The 17,853-nt window shown below is 39.9% G+C and overlaps 1 protein-coding gene across 1 annotated transcript in view; it reads left to right on the forward strand.

Annotated features, from left to right (window-relative positions):
* gpr158b (G protein-coupled receptor 158b) overlaps window positions 1–17,853 on the forward strand; it is a gene marked incomplete at both ends in the record, with an annotated part of 52,304 nt that overhangs the window by 9,809 nt on the left and 24,642 nt on the right. The window contains 3 exons of the mRNA XM_079172875.1: window positions 12,041–12,143; window positions 15,562–15,773; window positions 17,178–17,246. Of these exons, the coding sequence (XP_079029001.1) occupies window positions 12,041–12,143; window positions 15,562–15,773; window positions 17,178–17,246 (384 nt within the window). The remainder of the gene's footprint in view (window positions 1–12,040; window positions 12,144–15,561; window positions 15,774–17,177; window positions 17,247–17,853) is intronic.

Consider the following 17,853-nt stretch of genomic DNA (forward strand, 5'->3'; position numbering starts at 1 on the left):
GCTTATGATCACAGTAGGGTGTAATATTTAGATTTTGTTTTAAATTTAGGATGTGAAATGTTCAAGGTCTTGTTTATGTCTTCCCCCCTGTCGTTTCTACTTTTGTGGTATTTCCCTCTCAATATTATCTCTTTTCATTTATTTTCCCAGATTCTTCCATCTTGATGTTATCAATTGCTTATTGCTGTTGTTCTGCCAGTGCAACACCCACATGTTGGTGTAGTACTTTTGAGACTTTACCTCCATTTTTCTTGTTCAAATCAAAGTCTCAAAACAGTGCAGTCAAAAGCTTTCAGTAAAACATGATTTGGATACCAAAATGTATCCCATCCCAGTGCACCACACACAATGCAACATTTAGAAAATACTTTAATGAAAAGACAAAGTTTTTTTTTGGCTTGTTCTCACAGACCAAGTAAGAATTGCCTTTTGTCCCAGAGTCCCTATTAAAAAGCTTTCCTAAATCTTGATAAATACATTTTTTGGGGAAATGGGCTGTGGAATGTCAGTGTGAGGCTCATTGCTTTCCCCACTGAGAACAAACACACCCCGAGGCTCTGTCTCAGAGAGAAAGATAATACCGAGACAGACTCTAGTAATGTGACAGTCCAGAGTATTACCACAATGCTACACATCTCGTTGTTGCTAAGATGTAGGCCTAATGGCTTAATCTGTAACTGAACGACTTTTATGTTAACTCTGCAGTTTTTCAACTTTGTCTATTCTGCATGATGGAGAATTCTGTGTCCTCTGATTTGCTGTGAAGGCAGTTTAGTGAAACCTGAGGAGGTTTCGTAATGTCTGGCAATTCATCCCCCAAACTGTATGTCTCACTTCAATGAGACACATTTTTATTCACAAGTTGTTTCAGATCATTTTTAAACATGCAATTATAAAAAAAAAAAAACCTTTGGCCACTTGGGGGCAACTTAACAAGCAGAATGCATCAAAACTGTTAGCAAACAGTTACTTATTTAAAGATCCATCAAACATGTAGCCACATCAGCATTTATCTGGAGTCGTGTCTCTGACCACATGACAAATGTAAGTTGAATATTCACGCTTGCTCATAGCTCCACTACATTAAACAGCTAGCATTAGTTGCTAAATATGTCTGTTAACAAGAACCTCTGAGTTTGTTATGTTGTATAAAATGTTATTATGACCAGACAAGAGGTAAATATTCCTTATGATAGCCTCCTATAGGTCACACTCAAGTTGACCCGAACCCGTTCTAGTACAACAATTCGGAAAGTTGATGGGCTTTGCTCCAGCCATGTTAGCAATACACCGCAGCGTTCAAGTTGAAATGTTCAACTCTGAACTCAGAAATTCCGACTTTCCAGTTCAAATGGAACACACCCTTATTACATTTCCAACAGATACAATATCTCCCAATCAGCCAAAGAACTATGTAAGTGTCAACAAACATGTAGTGAGTCAAATCCATTATTAACGCGAATGCAATTCATTCAGGGAACTATACACTGTTTGTATCTTGTTTCACTTGTTTAACCCCCCCCCCCCCCCTCCAAAAAAAAAAAACTCTACCAAAGCAGCTATTCATGTTGGAATAACACGTGAAGGCTCCCAGTGGGAATAATGGGTATTTTTCCCATGTTTACAGTTCTCAGATGTTGATGTTGCCTCTCCAGAGCTGAGAGGACATCAGAGTTAGGAGATACTTATCTTTGTGATTAGTGCATCTTTAAGTTCTTAAGTGAACTTAGGTTAATTGAAAAAATAATTAGGTATTACAACCAAGAATATACACAAAACAGTTTTGGTTTTAATTTGCTACAGATGAGCATCCTTTTGCCCAGCTACATGAGCTTCTTCTTCTTCTTCTTCTTCTTCTTCTTCTTCTTCTTCTTCTTCTTCTTCTTCTTCTTCTTCTTCTTCTTGGTCTGCCCGGATACAGCGAGGCTGTGGAGGAAGGTAGGATGTGTCACCATGAACCAAATACAAGACTTCATGCATTATGGATAGTCAGTCGTAGAAGAAGCAGCTTACATAAGGAGCCATTGCTTATATAATTAGATGAGTACGGTGAGAATAAGAATGATTAGTGTTGGTGATTTGTGACGTGATGCATCTGAGTAGGTTTAAATGTTTTCTTTTTCTTTGTGTGTGCTTTTTAAATGTAATACATATGTCTGTGTGTGTGTGTGTTTTCTTCACCCGTCCTGTGAAACGTGCCGCTGGAGATAACGGGCTTAAAACGCAGAGCTCTGCTAATGAGTTTAAACTGCTGTGACAGCCAAGGAGGGTTACCCTCTCTGTCTCTCCTCACGCTTTCTCTCCTCAATCAGCTACATTTCCTGTTTCCATGGCTATTCACACTCCGCCAAATATCTCTCTCTATCTTTGGCTATCACTCCCTTCTCATCTCTGTTTCACTCTTTTGCTTTTCATTTAGCCTTCTCCATTGCCCTCACTGCTCTCTCTGTGTCTCCGTTTTCTTGAAGCTAATTAACTTCTCCTCCGAGGGCAGAAAGACATGTCAGAAATTATCCATCCGTCTGTCTACATGTTCTGCCTGTTTGACACAGTAAATCATCATGTGAACTGACCAAGCTATAATTGAGAAGTATTCTTCTACTGCTTTAAAGGCTGCAGCAAAAACCTTTAGAAAGCAACCATTATTTCCAGCTTCCGCTCAGCTACTGTTGACAGTGATGCGAGTCCTTCTATTCTAAAAAATTAATTAACTGCACATATGTGACCCTGCTCTGCCCCACTGCAAGAAACCAGGCTGTGCAGTCTCAGGCTGTATGGGGTGAAAAAAGGGACATAAATTAAATATTTGTCTCTGCCTTACTGTGTGTCTTTTTGCAATCCTTATCGTCTCTGGCACATTGCGGAGAAAGAAGAGGATTTAAGCTTCAAAAGTCTTAAAGTCAGTCTAAATACTGCATGTAAGGAGAGGGATATCCAACTGAATGAGACAGCACAAGCCTGTGCAGAATGTTAGCAGTAATGGATGGTTTGGTTGAAAGAATATGCTGGATTTTGGGTTTCTTCTTAGATATGTCATTCTGTATTTGTCAGGAAAGTAGACACTCGCACGACTTGTTTTTTACCTGCCTTATCTCTAGCAGGCTAGAGTGACTTGAGGAGCAGAAGAGACATAAAATAACCAGTTCTGCTCTGTCATTTCCTGTTTCGCTCTCCTCTTTCTGTTTTGTTCTGCCACAGGCTCTCCGTCTCTCCTCGGGGAGTTTGAAGCTCTACAACTAAAGCTGGGTTAAAGTGTTGCAACACTTACTGCATCTGTATACCAATTGGCAATGCGTGTGTGTGTTTAAGTATTTTTCCTTTTCATCATCAAAGAGACCATAAGTGTTAATATTCAAAGCTGCTTTTAAAAAGAAAAGGTCAAACGTAGGTAAATACACTCTCAAATGTATGAAGCGAGCTTTAGTATACAGCTGTGAAAATGACTTTTCTCTTCAGGGCGCTGCAGGGAATACACATAGAAGAGCACAAATTCTTGTGAATTTACATACAGTATCGTATCCATTAAAGCCTATTGCCATCTGAAGTGATCCTATACACCACGACTGTGACACAAAGGGGGTTCTTTCCAAATGGGCCCACTTGTGCAAAACACGGACGCCACTCTAAGGTGTCTGGTATCACACAAAAGGTGTATGTGATAATTCTTGGTCATTGCGTATTTGTTCTTGTACTGTACATTAAGATGTTAGACACACTGAACACACAGTCCAGATGAAAGCCGTGTAGCACTATTTGCTGACGAGAAATGTATTGCTGCACCTTTGTTAATATGAAAACCACATCCATCAATAATACAAGACCACACATAGTTTAACTTTTTGATCTTGTCAATACAGGTGCACTGACGGTGACATTTTTTTTATTAAAAAGGGAATTTTGCAATATCGTTCCATTCCTCGGGGAGACAAATATTGCAGGTAAATGTCTCAGGATTCTTAGTGTTTGTGAATAGCTCAAAGTTTACAGACTAAAACTTCACTTATATTTGATAGTGATATTTTCATTTATCATAAAATCACGTTTCGTGTATTTATTAATTGCATTACTAGCCTGTAAAGAACGTGACAGTGCTCCGCTGCTGCATGAACAACAATGAGGGTGATTCTAGGAAAAACACCCGTTTGAGTGGGATGTATGGAATTATATGGAGAATTTTTCACATCCACCAATTTAGCACATCCAAATCAGTATATGTATATTCATAGGCATAACTACTAAAACAAAAACTTGGAGTCTCATAGTTTCCACAGAAAGCCGGGGTTACAAGCTAGGGGCATTAAGTTCGATAGAGATGGCAGGGAGGGTTTAATTAAAAAGTGCTGTCAAGTTACATTTTGGGACATAAAGCCAGCTCCATTGTTCCCTATCCCTGGCAACATATTCCAACAGTTCTGCACCAGGTTATTTATATTCTTCCAGGTTTCTCTTTGCCTGTTGTCCAGTTAAGTGCACACTTTGGGATGCAATCTGCCTCCATTCGGAGCACAAAGCCCAGCCATGACAAGTAACTCTTGCCTTATTTATTTGACGATGTTCTTGCTTTTGATTTTCTGTATAATTCCAAGGCTGTGATGTTGTTGAATCAGAAGGCACCATGTAGCCTTCCCAGGCATTTATTGTGGAATGCATCAATCTTTTTCACATCAGCTTTTGTTTTCAACCGGCATTCAGAACTGTACAACGCGATGGACTAGACTGCTGTTCAAGATTATAGATGGACCGATAGATGTTGTTTTGGGCTGTATTGCTTGGGCGTCCAGATGTCTCTCTGAAAAGGCTTCCTAAATCAGTGAAGTTGGCTCATTACACTGTATATTAAAACTGGTGCTGGAGTCGGTCTATTAATGAAGTTTGGGGATTTTTTTTTTCTTAACACAAACCAGGACCCAAAACATCTTGACCTCTGTTGCTGAACTCTTTCTTAAACTCTTACAATTGCCCCAACTCACTTTAAATGTGCTACTAAAATGACTAAATTGCTGGAGTGGCCTTCTCATGCCCGCTTTCTAGTTAGCAGTATGCCATTATAAGTATATCAATAAAACACCACATAGATTAGATTCATGATTTGTTTTTCTTTTTAACAAAGCTGAAGGTAGCCAGTGCATATACTTTGTAGTGTTTTCCGTCAAACATATTCCTTCTTTGATCTTTAATTAGGCTGATGACGCATGCATTGTAGCATGAAGTGAGGAAGGAGAGCAGAAGGATGCAGAGCAGGATGAGACAGGGAGGGAGGGATGAGTGACAGCAGAGAGGGACAGTCGTCTGGGAAGATTCATCCTCCACAGAGAAACACCATTCACTCTCTAATCTGTTGCCTGCAGCTCAGCGTCTGTCACAACCAGAAGTGTAAGAGCTTGTCAAGTCGGCAAGAGCAGTTGGATCTTAATTGAATGAGGCCTCCCAATCGAGTCCACGTAGGGAGCTGGGGACCACCCACCCAGATGTCTGTGTGGGGATACTGAGCGTTCATCTCAGAAGTCTTAAAACTCCAAGTGAGACTTGCATTTCACTGCTGTCATATATCTTTAAGGCTCCACAGCCAATCAGCAGTGACATTTTGAATGTTTTTCCTCTTTAACTTTATATCAGAGCCCTGAATTCCTGAGTTCACAATCCCATTATTCCCTCAGATAATGTCCTCTAAGATTGCAGCACTCAGCTGGTGACTCTATCTCGAGTCACAGCACTGTAACCGACGACAAGCCACCAATCAATAAGCGGCCATACTATATCGCAGTATTTGCCTCTTAAATTGCTGGAGAAATACCAGACAGGCTTAAGTCCAAGGTCTCCTCTCCTCAGACATCCACTGTTGCAGTGGTTGGTAGTCTTGTGAAACAGCAGCAGGCAGATCCCATACCCAGGGGACGGAGTGATTGTAATGCTTTTAGGGTTTAATGCTTTTTAGTGTATTTATAGATCTCGGAGGGACGCAGAGTGCTCCCTCTCTATCTCTCTCTCTCCCTCCCTCTTTTCCTCTCCTGCCAACTGCCATCTTGGTGTTATGTTCACAGCTTTTTATCAAATTGTACGGCGAGAAACCTGAAACAGCAGACTGCAGTCCAAACATGAGGGGCCTCAATGTGAAAGTTACAGATAATTCATTTTAAGGTTTAACGCTTCAGTCTGCATGTGAAGTATGTTTTACACTTTGCGTGATGGTATCAAGAGATATTGTTATGTGGTGTTGTGCTGCGGGCGCTGCTAAAACCTGTGGTTTTGTACAGATGAGCATGCGCTCACTGGGATTTATGTGATTGTGGATTTAATATTTCGTAATTGTAAAGTTGAATTTTATAGAGTTTAATTCACACACTTTTTCAAGGGGAAAGTCATCTTAAACAGCTGGGTCTAATTGGTAGTTGGTATTAATCCTGGAGAAAGTGGAGATATTTCAAACTGAGCTACAATAGACTTGAATTGTATTACAATAAAAAAATATGCAGTATAATTTAAGCATTAGTCTGTCCTTTGGAATGAAAGAGCAACAACAGACCCATCACTTATCGACAACATTCATCGTTTATACATATAAAAGTCCAAAAGCGGCAATTGAGAGCAGCCTCATAAGAATACAATGCAATGCAGCCAATAGACACACCACCGAATCACAACACAACACAAAATAAGCTCCTCTTACAAACATAAAATTGGCTTAACAAACACAATTTCAAGTTAAATGAATGAAACAAAATCGCTCTTCAGTTGAGTTTTCAGTGAGCATTTTTACTTTCTTGTGTTTGCGCTCAGTTTCAGTAAAGTAGGGCACCGGTGTTTAGTTTTTTAATGCTTAGAGTTCGCTAAATATCATAACACCACTGCTGCATAAACCTTCACAAATTATTTACATTTACAACCCCATTATTATTGTATGCTAAGGATTCTTTCCCCTCAAAATAAGCATTTTAATTATTATTAGTCTGTATTAAACAAGAACCGAACATTAATCTCACAATAAGAAGAGATGATTTATGCCAGATTTAGCTACTAGCTAATTTACTGCAGTCTCTGGGGAGGCACACGCAGAACAATCACCAGACACTAACTACATTCACTTACATGTAACACCATTACGTAGTCTCTATCACGCTAACAGTTATACGGTCAAATCTACAAGCACATGCACATCAACATATGAATACCAGCACATTCATCCAGTACAACGATCAGATTACAACGATTAAAAACCTGAACCGCAGTGAAATCAATGTTGACATGACTGGTTGCTCAATATCCGTCTTTGGCACCATGCGGAAAAATAATTAAAGTCTTAATAATGAAGTGCCATTGATAAAACTATACGTGTTTTAAGAAAGTGAAGGATCAGGTCTGGACTCTGTAATAAAACATCCTCTCCTCAGGCTGTCCTTCTTAAAAGATAAGTCTTTTGCACTTTCTGTGATTGACAACGCAACCTTGAACCCTGCCAGCCAAGCGTTGGGAAAAAAAAGTGGAATTAGAAGCTCCCACTGCATCCAAAGTAAGGTGCAATTATAAAATACTTTTTCACTTTCAGCCTGCGGTCTGATGAAGGTGATCCATCAAACTGAGACACGTCAAACGAGCGTTTCATAGCCCTTTCATGGTGGCTGAGGAAAAGTGAGGCCGGCCGTGGCACAGCTAAACCCCCTGCCTTTAGGTGTGTGTGTGTGTGTGTGTTACTACATGATTGTGTGTAATTTGCTGGAGAAAGCAGCGCTGGTGATAGACGACATATCGAGCGGTGTGCTAGTGAGGCAGGTCAGGAGTATTATGTGGCATTAATCTAGTTTTGATGCTTCTTGTCAATCTTCTGTGTGACATGCATGTTTCCCGCATTCCTGCACTTGAACTAGTTCTGAGAGATGTATAAAAACTAGGTAGGTTGGAAATAATGTTACTCGCCTCAGACAAGGTTGAAATGAATGGGGATGTTATAGTAATGTGCACTTATTTCTTCCACACTTATTCGCTGAGCTTTAAAATGCACTTGGGAACTAAAAATGCCTCCGCCGTGATAGTGCAGACAGGTTTAATAATTGCAATGATTCGGATGCACAGAGCCCAATAACAGTCTAAAATAAGCATCATATTTCATCCTTGCCCACCTCACTGTCCCTGGGTATGTCATATCTTAATGAGTATCCACTTCCTTTGGAGTAAGCAGAAGATACGGTACGTTTGTGTTTGTGTGTGGTTGGTTGTGGTTGGGCAGTTTTCTCAATTTGCCATACAGTACTTTTGCTTTTTATGTATGCATGCATGCTCTATCTATCCATCCATCCATCCATGTCTCTTATCTTTTCTGTTTAAAAGTTGGACTTCAATTGTGTTTGGGGCCCTATGGGAGGCTGAGTCCTCGGCTCGCAACCTGCTCCTTCACTCAGAGAGGTAGAAACATCCTGGCAAAAACCCTTATTCCTTGTTTGAAAAAATAAGGAACGAGCAGACTCTAGTTCAAATAAATGCCCCCTTCCTGTGTTTTTTTTTAGACTTTACAGGTATGCTTATCTCCTGAGAGAGAATACACACACATTTGCTCCAGCAGTAGATGAGCTGCAGCTTGCTGTGGCTTGGTTTTTCTTTTTAATTGTTTGCTGGGTTCCAATTCATGTTTTGTATGCAGATTGTACTTTAACTTAAAAAACCCCAAGACACAAAACATGACTCATCTGCCTGCAGGAGAGAGCCATTTATCAACCCGGCTATGAGAAGCTAAGCACCTACCATTGTGTGGGTGTCCAGCTGTCTTCAGACTATGTGCACTCACTATTGTGGCAGCTTGGAATTTTGCTCTTTAATTTCTATTCATGACTAATTTCTATTCATGTCTCGTGTGGAGAGAGAGGTCTTTCTACGAAAAGGACCTCATTCACTAATATGTGTGAAATGTTCTTACTTTGCGCACAAAATAATTGCACATGCAAAATTACCGTCGGATTCAAGACATGTGCACACCGGCCAATGTAGTTCTTACCACTGTGCGTATGTTCGTGAATCAGAATCATTCTCAACTGACAGGCTGCTAATTATAATCAGCATATTGCCATATCCCCATTTATCTACATAATGAATTACTGTCACCTAGAGGTTTATCATGGAGGAAGCAGTGAAGTTGTTGTAAAAGAGAGAAGCTATAGCCCTTAATAAAAAAAATAACTGTTGAAGAAATGTAGACATTTTTTAAATGATTTCCAAGGTGAAAGGCAGAAAAGGCACAGGAAATAAGAAAAGGCTCGGGCTGCGAGGTGGTGAATGTTGTGTCCCCTGAGGCTCAGGTAAAAGAAAGAAAAGAAATGGCGTGAGAAACCAAGAATAACAGACCAGAAAAAAAATGAGGGAACAATTGGAGGAGGAGGAGCTTCTGATCTGTCAGCCCAAGATGAAAGACTCGTTGCAATTATTAACATCCATAATGGATTTTGTCCAAGAAATGAGGGTGGAAGTGATGACATCCAGGAAAGACTTTCACCTATAGGATATTTTTTCTATGGCTGTACCGCTTAGTTCGAAGCTTCATTCGTAGCGTTGACGTTCCAGTTCTAAATCCACAGTTGAATGCTGCTTCTTCTTTTCTTCGTCTATTTGTTCGGTTAATTCTGTTTTTCTGCACAGTTGCACATAAAGATTAGGCTACACTAATATTATTTGTATTACACTATTTCTGGAATAGAATTCCAGTGGCGGCTGCGTTGTTTCTGACGTGTGATTTTAGCATTTTAAATAACTCCAGAGAGTTGTCCAAAAATCAACATTTATAATAAGAAGATAGATGTAATAATTTCCAAAATTCACAAAAATCTGCATCAGTCATAGAAAATCTACTTCGTTTGCGTGAATATTGTGACTGTTCTTTGCCTCTCTAGGGAGAATGAGAGAAATAATACTGAAACGCAGTAAAAGGTGATGGAAAGAATTAAGCTGTAACTGTTGTCCAGGAAGCTTACAATGCTGTATTGGTTTGTATTTGGTGTTTTCAGTCAGGGAAATGCAACACATATTTCAAAACCGTACTTCAAAATTCTCTCAAATGTGTACTCTTGTCTTGTGGCTGATTATGGCGCAAATAATCCATTTCTTATAAATAAACTTTACAGAACTACGGTGCAGCACTAGCTTCACAATGGCTGTAAGAGAATGTAAAACGTAAATCAGGATACATGGTCTTTCTTATGAAGAAAGAAGCTAGTACACTCTTCCCACAGTGGAAACATTCATCAGAACTGTATGTTTATTCTGTCAACCATTTGCACTTCAGTTCAGACATTTATCCCCTATAGGCAGCTCATCCCTCCTGTTGCTGCTTCCCAGTTTAGAGATTTGGGGCTGTTTGTCAGCTTTGAAAAAAAGCTGATCTGTGCAGACGTTCAGCAAGAAGCTTTAGCTTTAAAGTAAAACACATGTGAAGAATAAATACATACATACACTGAATTGTTGCTCAGTCAAAATAATGGTAACTGCGTGTTGTGAACTGCGTGAACATTAGTGTAGCTGGAGGCTGAAAGAATGTAGTTTATCTAAGCATGAATACACCTCTGCAGTAATGTATTTGGTTGTGTTTAAATGTTAAAATGACAAGTTGTTCATTACTGAGCTGAGCCTGAGTCTGGCTAGCTGTTACTTTCCCCTCCAGTCTTTATGCTACACTAAGCTAATCGCTGTAGCTCCATACTTAGCGCACAAACATGAGAATGGTATCGATTTTTCGTGAATACGCTTATTTCCCAAAATGTCCATTCCTTCAGCAGGGGCTCTGATTTGAAAATCAGAAACATATAAAGACCAGAGACTGTCACAGATTGATGAGGCATAAATGTAGTCCTGCTGTTCTCCAGCAGCCGTCCCAGAGAAGATATACCGTTTCTATTGTAAGCATGCGATGCAATGCACTATTTATCAACATTCATGTCAAATTTATTGCAGCTTTATTTAAGTACGGGGACGTTTGCCTTTAGATGAGTGTGCAGAATGCACACGGTGCCTGTGTGTGAGTGTGTATTTAGCTCCAGATGGTGTGTAAGCCCATAGAACTCTTGCAGTTATCAATGCAAACTGGAATTATGCAGACACGCCTAAATTCTGCCAACAACCCTTAATTCTTAATTTAGATATTAATTAGTTTCCCTGTTACTTGGCAAAGCCCTGTGATTTCCCCTGACACCACGCATGTTTATAACTGGAGCGTCTTCTGCTTCACACTGCAGAGGAGCATGTAAACGATGGAGGAGACTCAATAACATGATTGAAACAAGTTCATTAACTGGGACCACAGCAGGGGTCTGGTGGGGGAGCGTAATCATCGGCCGGAAGTGAAAACACATAGGACTGTACTTACGTCAGTTTGTAATGTCTGTTCTAACTACAGCACTGAGACCCTGCATAACATTCAAATTCTTTGATTTCAGTAAAAAGAAATGCAAAAAATATGAATGAATGTGTGAAGAAAACTATAAACACACCGTTGATGTCTTTGCAGCGACTATAATTTAGACCTCATGCTTTGTTGACGTACATTGTGGTTCATTTGCATTTCTTGATGACATAATTGGCTGTCTTTATTGCTGCAGAGCTGCAACTAACAATTATATTTTATTACTCTACAGAGTATTGTCTCGTATTTGGCCAATGCAATTTCAGAAAAGAATGAAGAGCCTCAATTATTCAATTTAATAAACAATAAAATATTACATTTTGTAATAGACTTATTACAATGTAATATCTAATTTCACAGCTTTTGTTTCATACAGATTTTATTGTTGTGTCCTATATTTAATTCTGCTTCTGAAATCCTAAATACCAGAGAGAATGTCATCACTTTACACCCACTTGCTTTTGGATTGAAGAAGCAAAACAAAGCATTGGCTTAGTCACCCGGTCATCCCCCTCCATCCTGTTGTTTCACTTTCACGGAATTTCCATTTCTGCTTCTCACTTTTGCCCTCATGTAACTAACTCCTGTGATATTCTATTTACAACCAAAATCGGTGAACACTGATTTTGTTTTTCAATATCCACCTGTCTTTTTTTCTCCCAGTGCACTCCCATCGTCGGCCATGGATTTGTGTTGGACAAGTACAAGTGCCAGTGCAGGAGAGGATTCTACCATCCCAGCCGGGTGGTGCTCAATGGCTTCAAAAGTAGGTTAAAAATCCCTCTGTGATATAAAAAAAACATATTGCAGTGAGCTGTCAGATCAAAACTTTGAATTGTTCAAAAGCAAGCTTTTGGGATTTGTGAAGAAAGCATCAAGCTTTTTTCAGCTGACAGTGACACATTTTGTTTGAACTTCTTCTTATGTCTTTGAATGGGTATCCTGGAGCCTGTGAGGTTATGAAACCTCAAGCTCCAGTCAAAGGAGTTTGACTGTTCTTGTTGTGGAAATGTCTACTATGTTTCTATTCTGAGTTCTAGTGGGAGACACTGGTGGCTTCTGAATTACAGACCTGTTGGAGTATAAGGTGGCTGTGTACTGTAGACAGAGAACGCATGTTGATGGAAACAAACTTGAATAAAGGATTAGTCACACTTTAATTGACAACGTCCCTCATAATGGCAGATTTACCATTTACATTTATTTTATTCTTTTATTTCACCCAAAGTAACAGAAGTCGACAACTAGGGATTTCGTCGGCTGAAATGACAAATGTCGCCATCAGATTTTGTCAGCTGTAGCTAGCATAAGCTAATGCTAACACCGAAACAAAATGTTACTTTTTAATGTTTCCAGCTGAACTCTGTAGAAGACATGGAAATGAAGCAGCAGTATCGTTAATCTGGGGGTAAAGATATTTATCTCGATTATTGTAGTTATATTGTTGTAAAAATGTAATACAAATTGTAGTTTATGGTTTGTGTACTTTGTTTTATAACAGTTTGCACCACTTTTACAAGACAAAAGGATTCCATGATGAGAAACGACCAATGACACTTCGAGTTTGGCCGGAGTTGCTTTGGAGAAATCCAGTTTTGCTAAACTATAATTGGACAATCACCGTTCGAGGAAGGGGTTTAGCTTATGGTCAATTGATATGGTCTGTCCTAATCTGGCTATTCATCTCATATTTCCACTATTCTTTGTTTTTTATTCAGATGTGACAGACACAATGAATATGGGCTGAAAACATAAAAAACTGAACATGTGCACACAGCTTGTTTTTGGACCTGTTCTCCTTAACTTTACCTCCATGCTCCTGCTTTGGTTGTGAACGCCTGTATTCTGACACTTTGACTGAAAGCGTCGCAGTGTCCTTCGGGCAGAAAGCTTGGCCCCGATGAGCGATATAATCAAGCAACTGCTGTGGTTTTCATCCCTGACTCCAACAATACAGCACCCCGAGGGGGATGATATGCTAAGCAGGAGCTTTATTGTAATGCAGCGCGATGAGTCTCCTCAGTCTGTGAAGAGACCCAATGCAGACCCAGTCATTACAAATCCCTGCGGTTGAGATTGGGTCGCAGTAGTTTGCGACCCTGATTTCGCCCCACTGGAGCCTGCCTATTATTCCTTGTGCATCCCAAAAAACAGACCAGACTGGAAATAGGTTTTGTATTGTTTCCTAGCAACAGGCCAATAGGACAGATATCAAAGGGGAGAAAAGATGGAGGGAGACAAACAGCATGCAAAAACAATGAATTATTCTGAAATGTGCAGTAGAACCTCATGAAACATGACATTTCATTAGAATGTCACAATGACACTTGCTGGAGGATCTTCTATCAGATTGACGGATAGTAGGATGGAACCGTGTCTAGACATAGAAGTTGGTATATAGGCTTAAAAGACAATTTAGAAAATAAAACAAACACGTCAATTCATTCAAATCAAGCCCTTTTTAACCATTTTAGATCACATCCCGGTCATATTGTGCACCTATTTAACAATATACTCAAAAAGTATCGCTTCATCAGAATCCAATCATCTTTTCTTCCTGTAAAACAAAATATGAAATGTGCTTTGGTAAATTAGTACCGACTGTTTCAAGCAACGATATCATCACATCCATTCATCAATTAATGCGCAACTTTTAGCAACATGGAGCGACAGTCCTCTACAGCTTCGTATCACTCTCCATTCTAAGCCCGCCCAATTTTAACGATCCAATCAAATGCAAAATATTTTGATTTAAATTTTGATTTAAATCCCTCTTGTAATTGTATATTCCGTTTCACTGTGAAATACATCCCGGTACAGAAGATGAAGACGGTCTCACTTAGGTTTCACTTGGACTTAAAGAAGCCATTCCTCACCAGGTTCTGTGCAGAACTTTTCACCACCTTTCAGTACTTCACCCCTTGACCAGGTAGCTGGAGTTCATAGCTAATTCTGCACTCTGAGCTAAGCAGGAGGTTTTCCTTCTTGAGATAATTCTTTTGTTATTCATGCAGGTACAAAAACTACTTTTCGTGTTGACCAATGCCCCCAAACGGAGAGGTGTGGAATCACCTGGCCCACCCCTTAAAAAGTGTACAAATGTGTTGGGTTCATTATGAAACAGTGGCCGGAAAAAAATAGACTTTTGTCTGTTCAGCAACAGTCCAGGCAGCTTTGCGTCACACCAATGAAACTCACATTGTGAATATCATGAATACCAGAGAAGATAAACGGCTTATTAACTGGAATTCCCAGCAAAAAGGCAAAAGACAGTAAAGGGGGAAGATCATGAGTCACCTCCTTCCCTTCTTTTCCAAACCCTAAATCACACGAGACTAGCTGGAAAAACAAAGTCACTTTGTGTGGTTTCTTAAATCTGTGACTGCATGATTGATAATTTGTCTTTAATGTCTATCATTATGTCCATAAATGTCCAGTAGATTTCCACTTAATTTGTCTAATCATTACCTAGCAATCAAGGTCTACTGAAGCGCTGTATAATTTAAGCAGTGTTTGCATAGCGAATGAGCTCTGGGACTTACATGTTTATCAAGCATCGTGTTTCAAGAAGAGCTGCACCGTGTGTGTGTGTGTGTGTGTGGTGAAAATTTGGAATTTGGACTAAAGATTGACTACAAATCCTGCCACAGCAGAAATGCCATAGAATGGTTTCAAAGGCACATAACACATCCATGCTAATGTGAACACTCTCAAATGAGATGTTCGAAAAAGTAATCTAGGAACAGATATGATAAACTACATCCAAGTGTGCCACATGCTGGTATAACAACAATTATGCAGACCAGAGTGATGAAGGGAGCCATGTCGTCCTCTCCTTCATTATTCCCTCATCTGCCTAATTAAAGGCTGTGTTCTTGTAATTATCACCCCCAAGGCTTTGTGATTTATTGGATTGATGATTTTGATTCCTTCAAATTGATTAACTGAGCATTTAATGAGAAGTCAGTGTGTGAGAGCTGAACCAAATTAATTACATTGACAATCCTCAACAACACTACAGTAAATCAGACCCACGTTCTAAATTTCGATTCGATACGCTTTCAAAAGGCTGTCTTTCATCGGTGAGAAGACAAATACTTCTGCTTTGCCGTAACATATAGTATGCAAATAAACAACAACATGTAGTGTTGTGATTGTCAACTAAAGTGCTGTCATGTCCTCAGGTAAGGAGCTGGGCTCGAACAGAGACGAGACGTCTGACGTGTCCAGTAAGTGCCTGCCGTGCCGCGAGGGCTGCCCCTACTGCCGAGACGACACACCCTGCCTGGTGCAGGAGGACGGTGCCCTGCGGCTCGCTGTGGCCTCCTTCCAGGGTCTGTGCATGGTGCTGGACCTGGCCTGCATGGTGGTGGTGTACCACTTCAGGAGGAAGAAGGTGAGGGGGGGGGGGCAAATCAAATGCTGTGAATTCAAAGGGGATCTGGAGTATATGCTGTGATTGGAAATGTAAAGGTTATTGTTCCCTGCCAGTACAATACAACAGTTTTCTGATCGCCCTACATAATTTCTATCTATTCCCGACACTATAGCCATTCCATCACATCCTTTTAAAGAACTAATGTTACCATGCATCAACAAAGAGCTAGTATTGAACTGCATTATGGGATTTGTAGGATCCAACTTTTGGAGATTGACCCATACTTTGGACTAAAGAGTCAAAAAATCTCATCATCTGTTGCTTGGATTTTGGCCATTTAAAAAAAAAATGGCCATTCACGAGTTACCGAACTCAATGAGAATACAGTTAAACCTTCTGAATGTTTCATTTAGTAGTAGTAGTGCATTGTGCAGTGGCGTACCTTCCCCCTTTACTTTGCTATTAACGTCCAATGAAAGATGAGGACAAAAGGATTTTACTTTTATTGTAACGAAAACGGCCACAAAATGTGTAAAATTACCATCAAATTACTTCTACACACAACGGCGTAGAATAATAATGTTGATGAATAATGTGCGACTACTCTTCCTTATTTCAAGGGAATTAGGGGACTTTTGGGGTATTGTATATAAAAATATAAATGAGGCATTCGAATACTGATTTTGACGTTGATTATCATGGCAACGGTAGGAGCTTCGAAGCATTCCAGTCAGCCTTTATCTAATCCCAGAGGAAAAAATCTTTTGCTCAGAATAGACTTTCATAGAATTAAGTGAAATAAATATGAGATCCTCACGGTGTAGAATTATTACAACCCCTCCTCAGGCAAAGTTCAGTCGAATCTTTCCCGGTGTGCTATTTATAGACATTTGTGTGTTGTTGCCTCAAAATCTCCTACATTTCTTCAGTTCACAAGAAATGTCCCCGGAGTCCTTTGAATTTACATAAAAAAAGATTGAAAGTCCTTTAAGAGGTAATGTGGATAATTAAATCCAACCCAGAATAGGGGCTATCGTCACTTATATTCTTGTTTCAGGGGAAGGCAAAACATTAGCAAGTATATGTACTTGCTAATGTTTATATATTCAAGTCCTCTCTGTTTGCTTTGAAAGAGGCAATGAAGCTGCAATGGCAAAGAAGCTGGAGCTACATCTCCTCACAGTACTCTGTTAAAACAAACAGCAAAAAAAGATTTACAGCAACAAGAATTGATGCATTATTTTGACATGTTTGCCATGTTGCATTTCATGACTTGGTGCCAATCCACAAAGCTGAGGAAACTTTTAACTCATATCTTATGACAGATCGACATTTTTCAAACTCCCTCAACACACAAGACATCACCTTTTCCCTGTAAGTGATTGATTAATTGACCTTTTGTGTCTCTTTCCCCATTAACAGAACATCCGCACGTCTGGTCTCATTCTACTGGAAGCCATCTTGTTCGGGTCTTTACTGCTCTACTTCCCAGTAAGTCTGTGTTCTGATCTTAAAGCACCCACAATCTACTCAGTCATTTAGTCAGTCTATCACATTACTTTTATTAAAAAAGGATTCCTGTTCACAATAGAATATATGAGTAAATAAGGCAGTAAACCTTGCCTCCTACTTCTTCAGCTGCAGCTAGATGCTGTTATAGAACTGTACTCATGATCATTGTCTGGACAAAAACAAAGAGTTGGTGTGCATGATCAGTGTGTCTTTTTGTGCGTGTGCCTTTGCCAGCCTTTCTGTTGTCTGAATGTGTAAACCGGTCCAGGTAGGTGCCAGCGTGCGTCGTATAGGTGTGTGTTTGCACTTGTGTACACAGCCCACAGTGCACCTGGAGCACTGCGTCAGAAGCCCATCTTTAGCAGGAGAACAGATGGAAGAAACCCGAGCGCCATGTAAAAGGGAGATCAGACGTAACTGGGGAATTCGCCCCCTTCAAATACTTGCACAGAATGCCAACAGTGTGCCACTGCTCTCCTCAAACACAAGGCCTGATGGCTGGATGCTAGCCATTTAAAAAAAAAAAGGAAAAACAATCTGTGGAGAAGAAAAAGCTTCAGAGTGCTTGGCTGACTCTTGGGATAAA

The sequence above is a fragment of the Pholis gunnellus genome, assembly GCF_910591455.1.
Source record: "Pholis gunnellus genome assembly, chromosome: 14".
Classification (NCBI taxonomy): domain Eukaryota; kingdom Metazoa; phylum Chordata; class Actinopteri; order Perciformes; family Pholidae; genus Pholis; species Pholis gunnellus.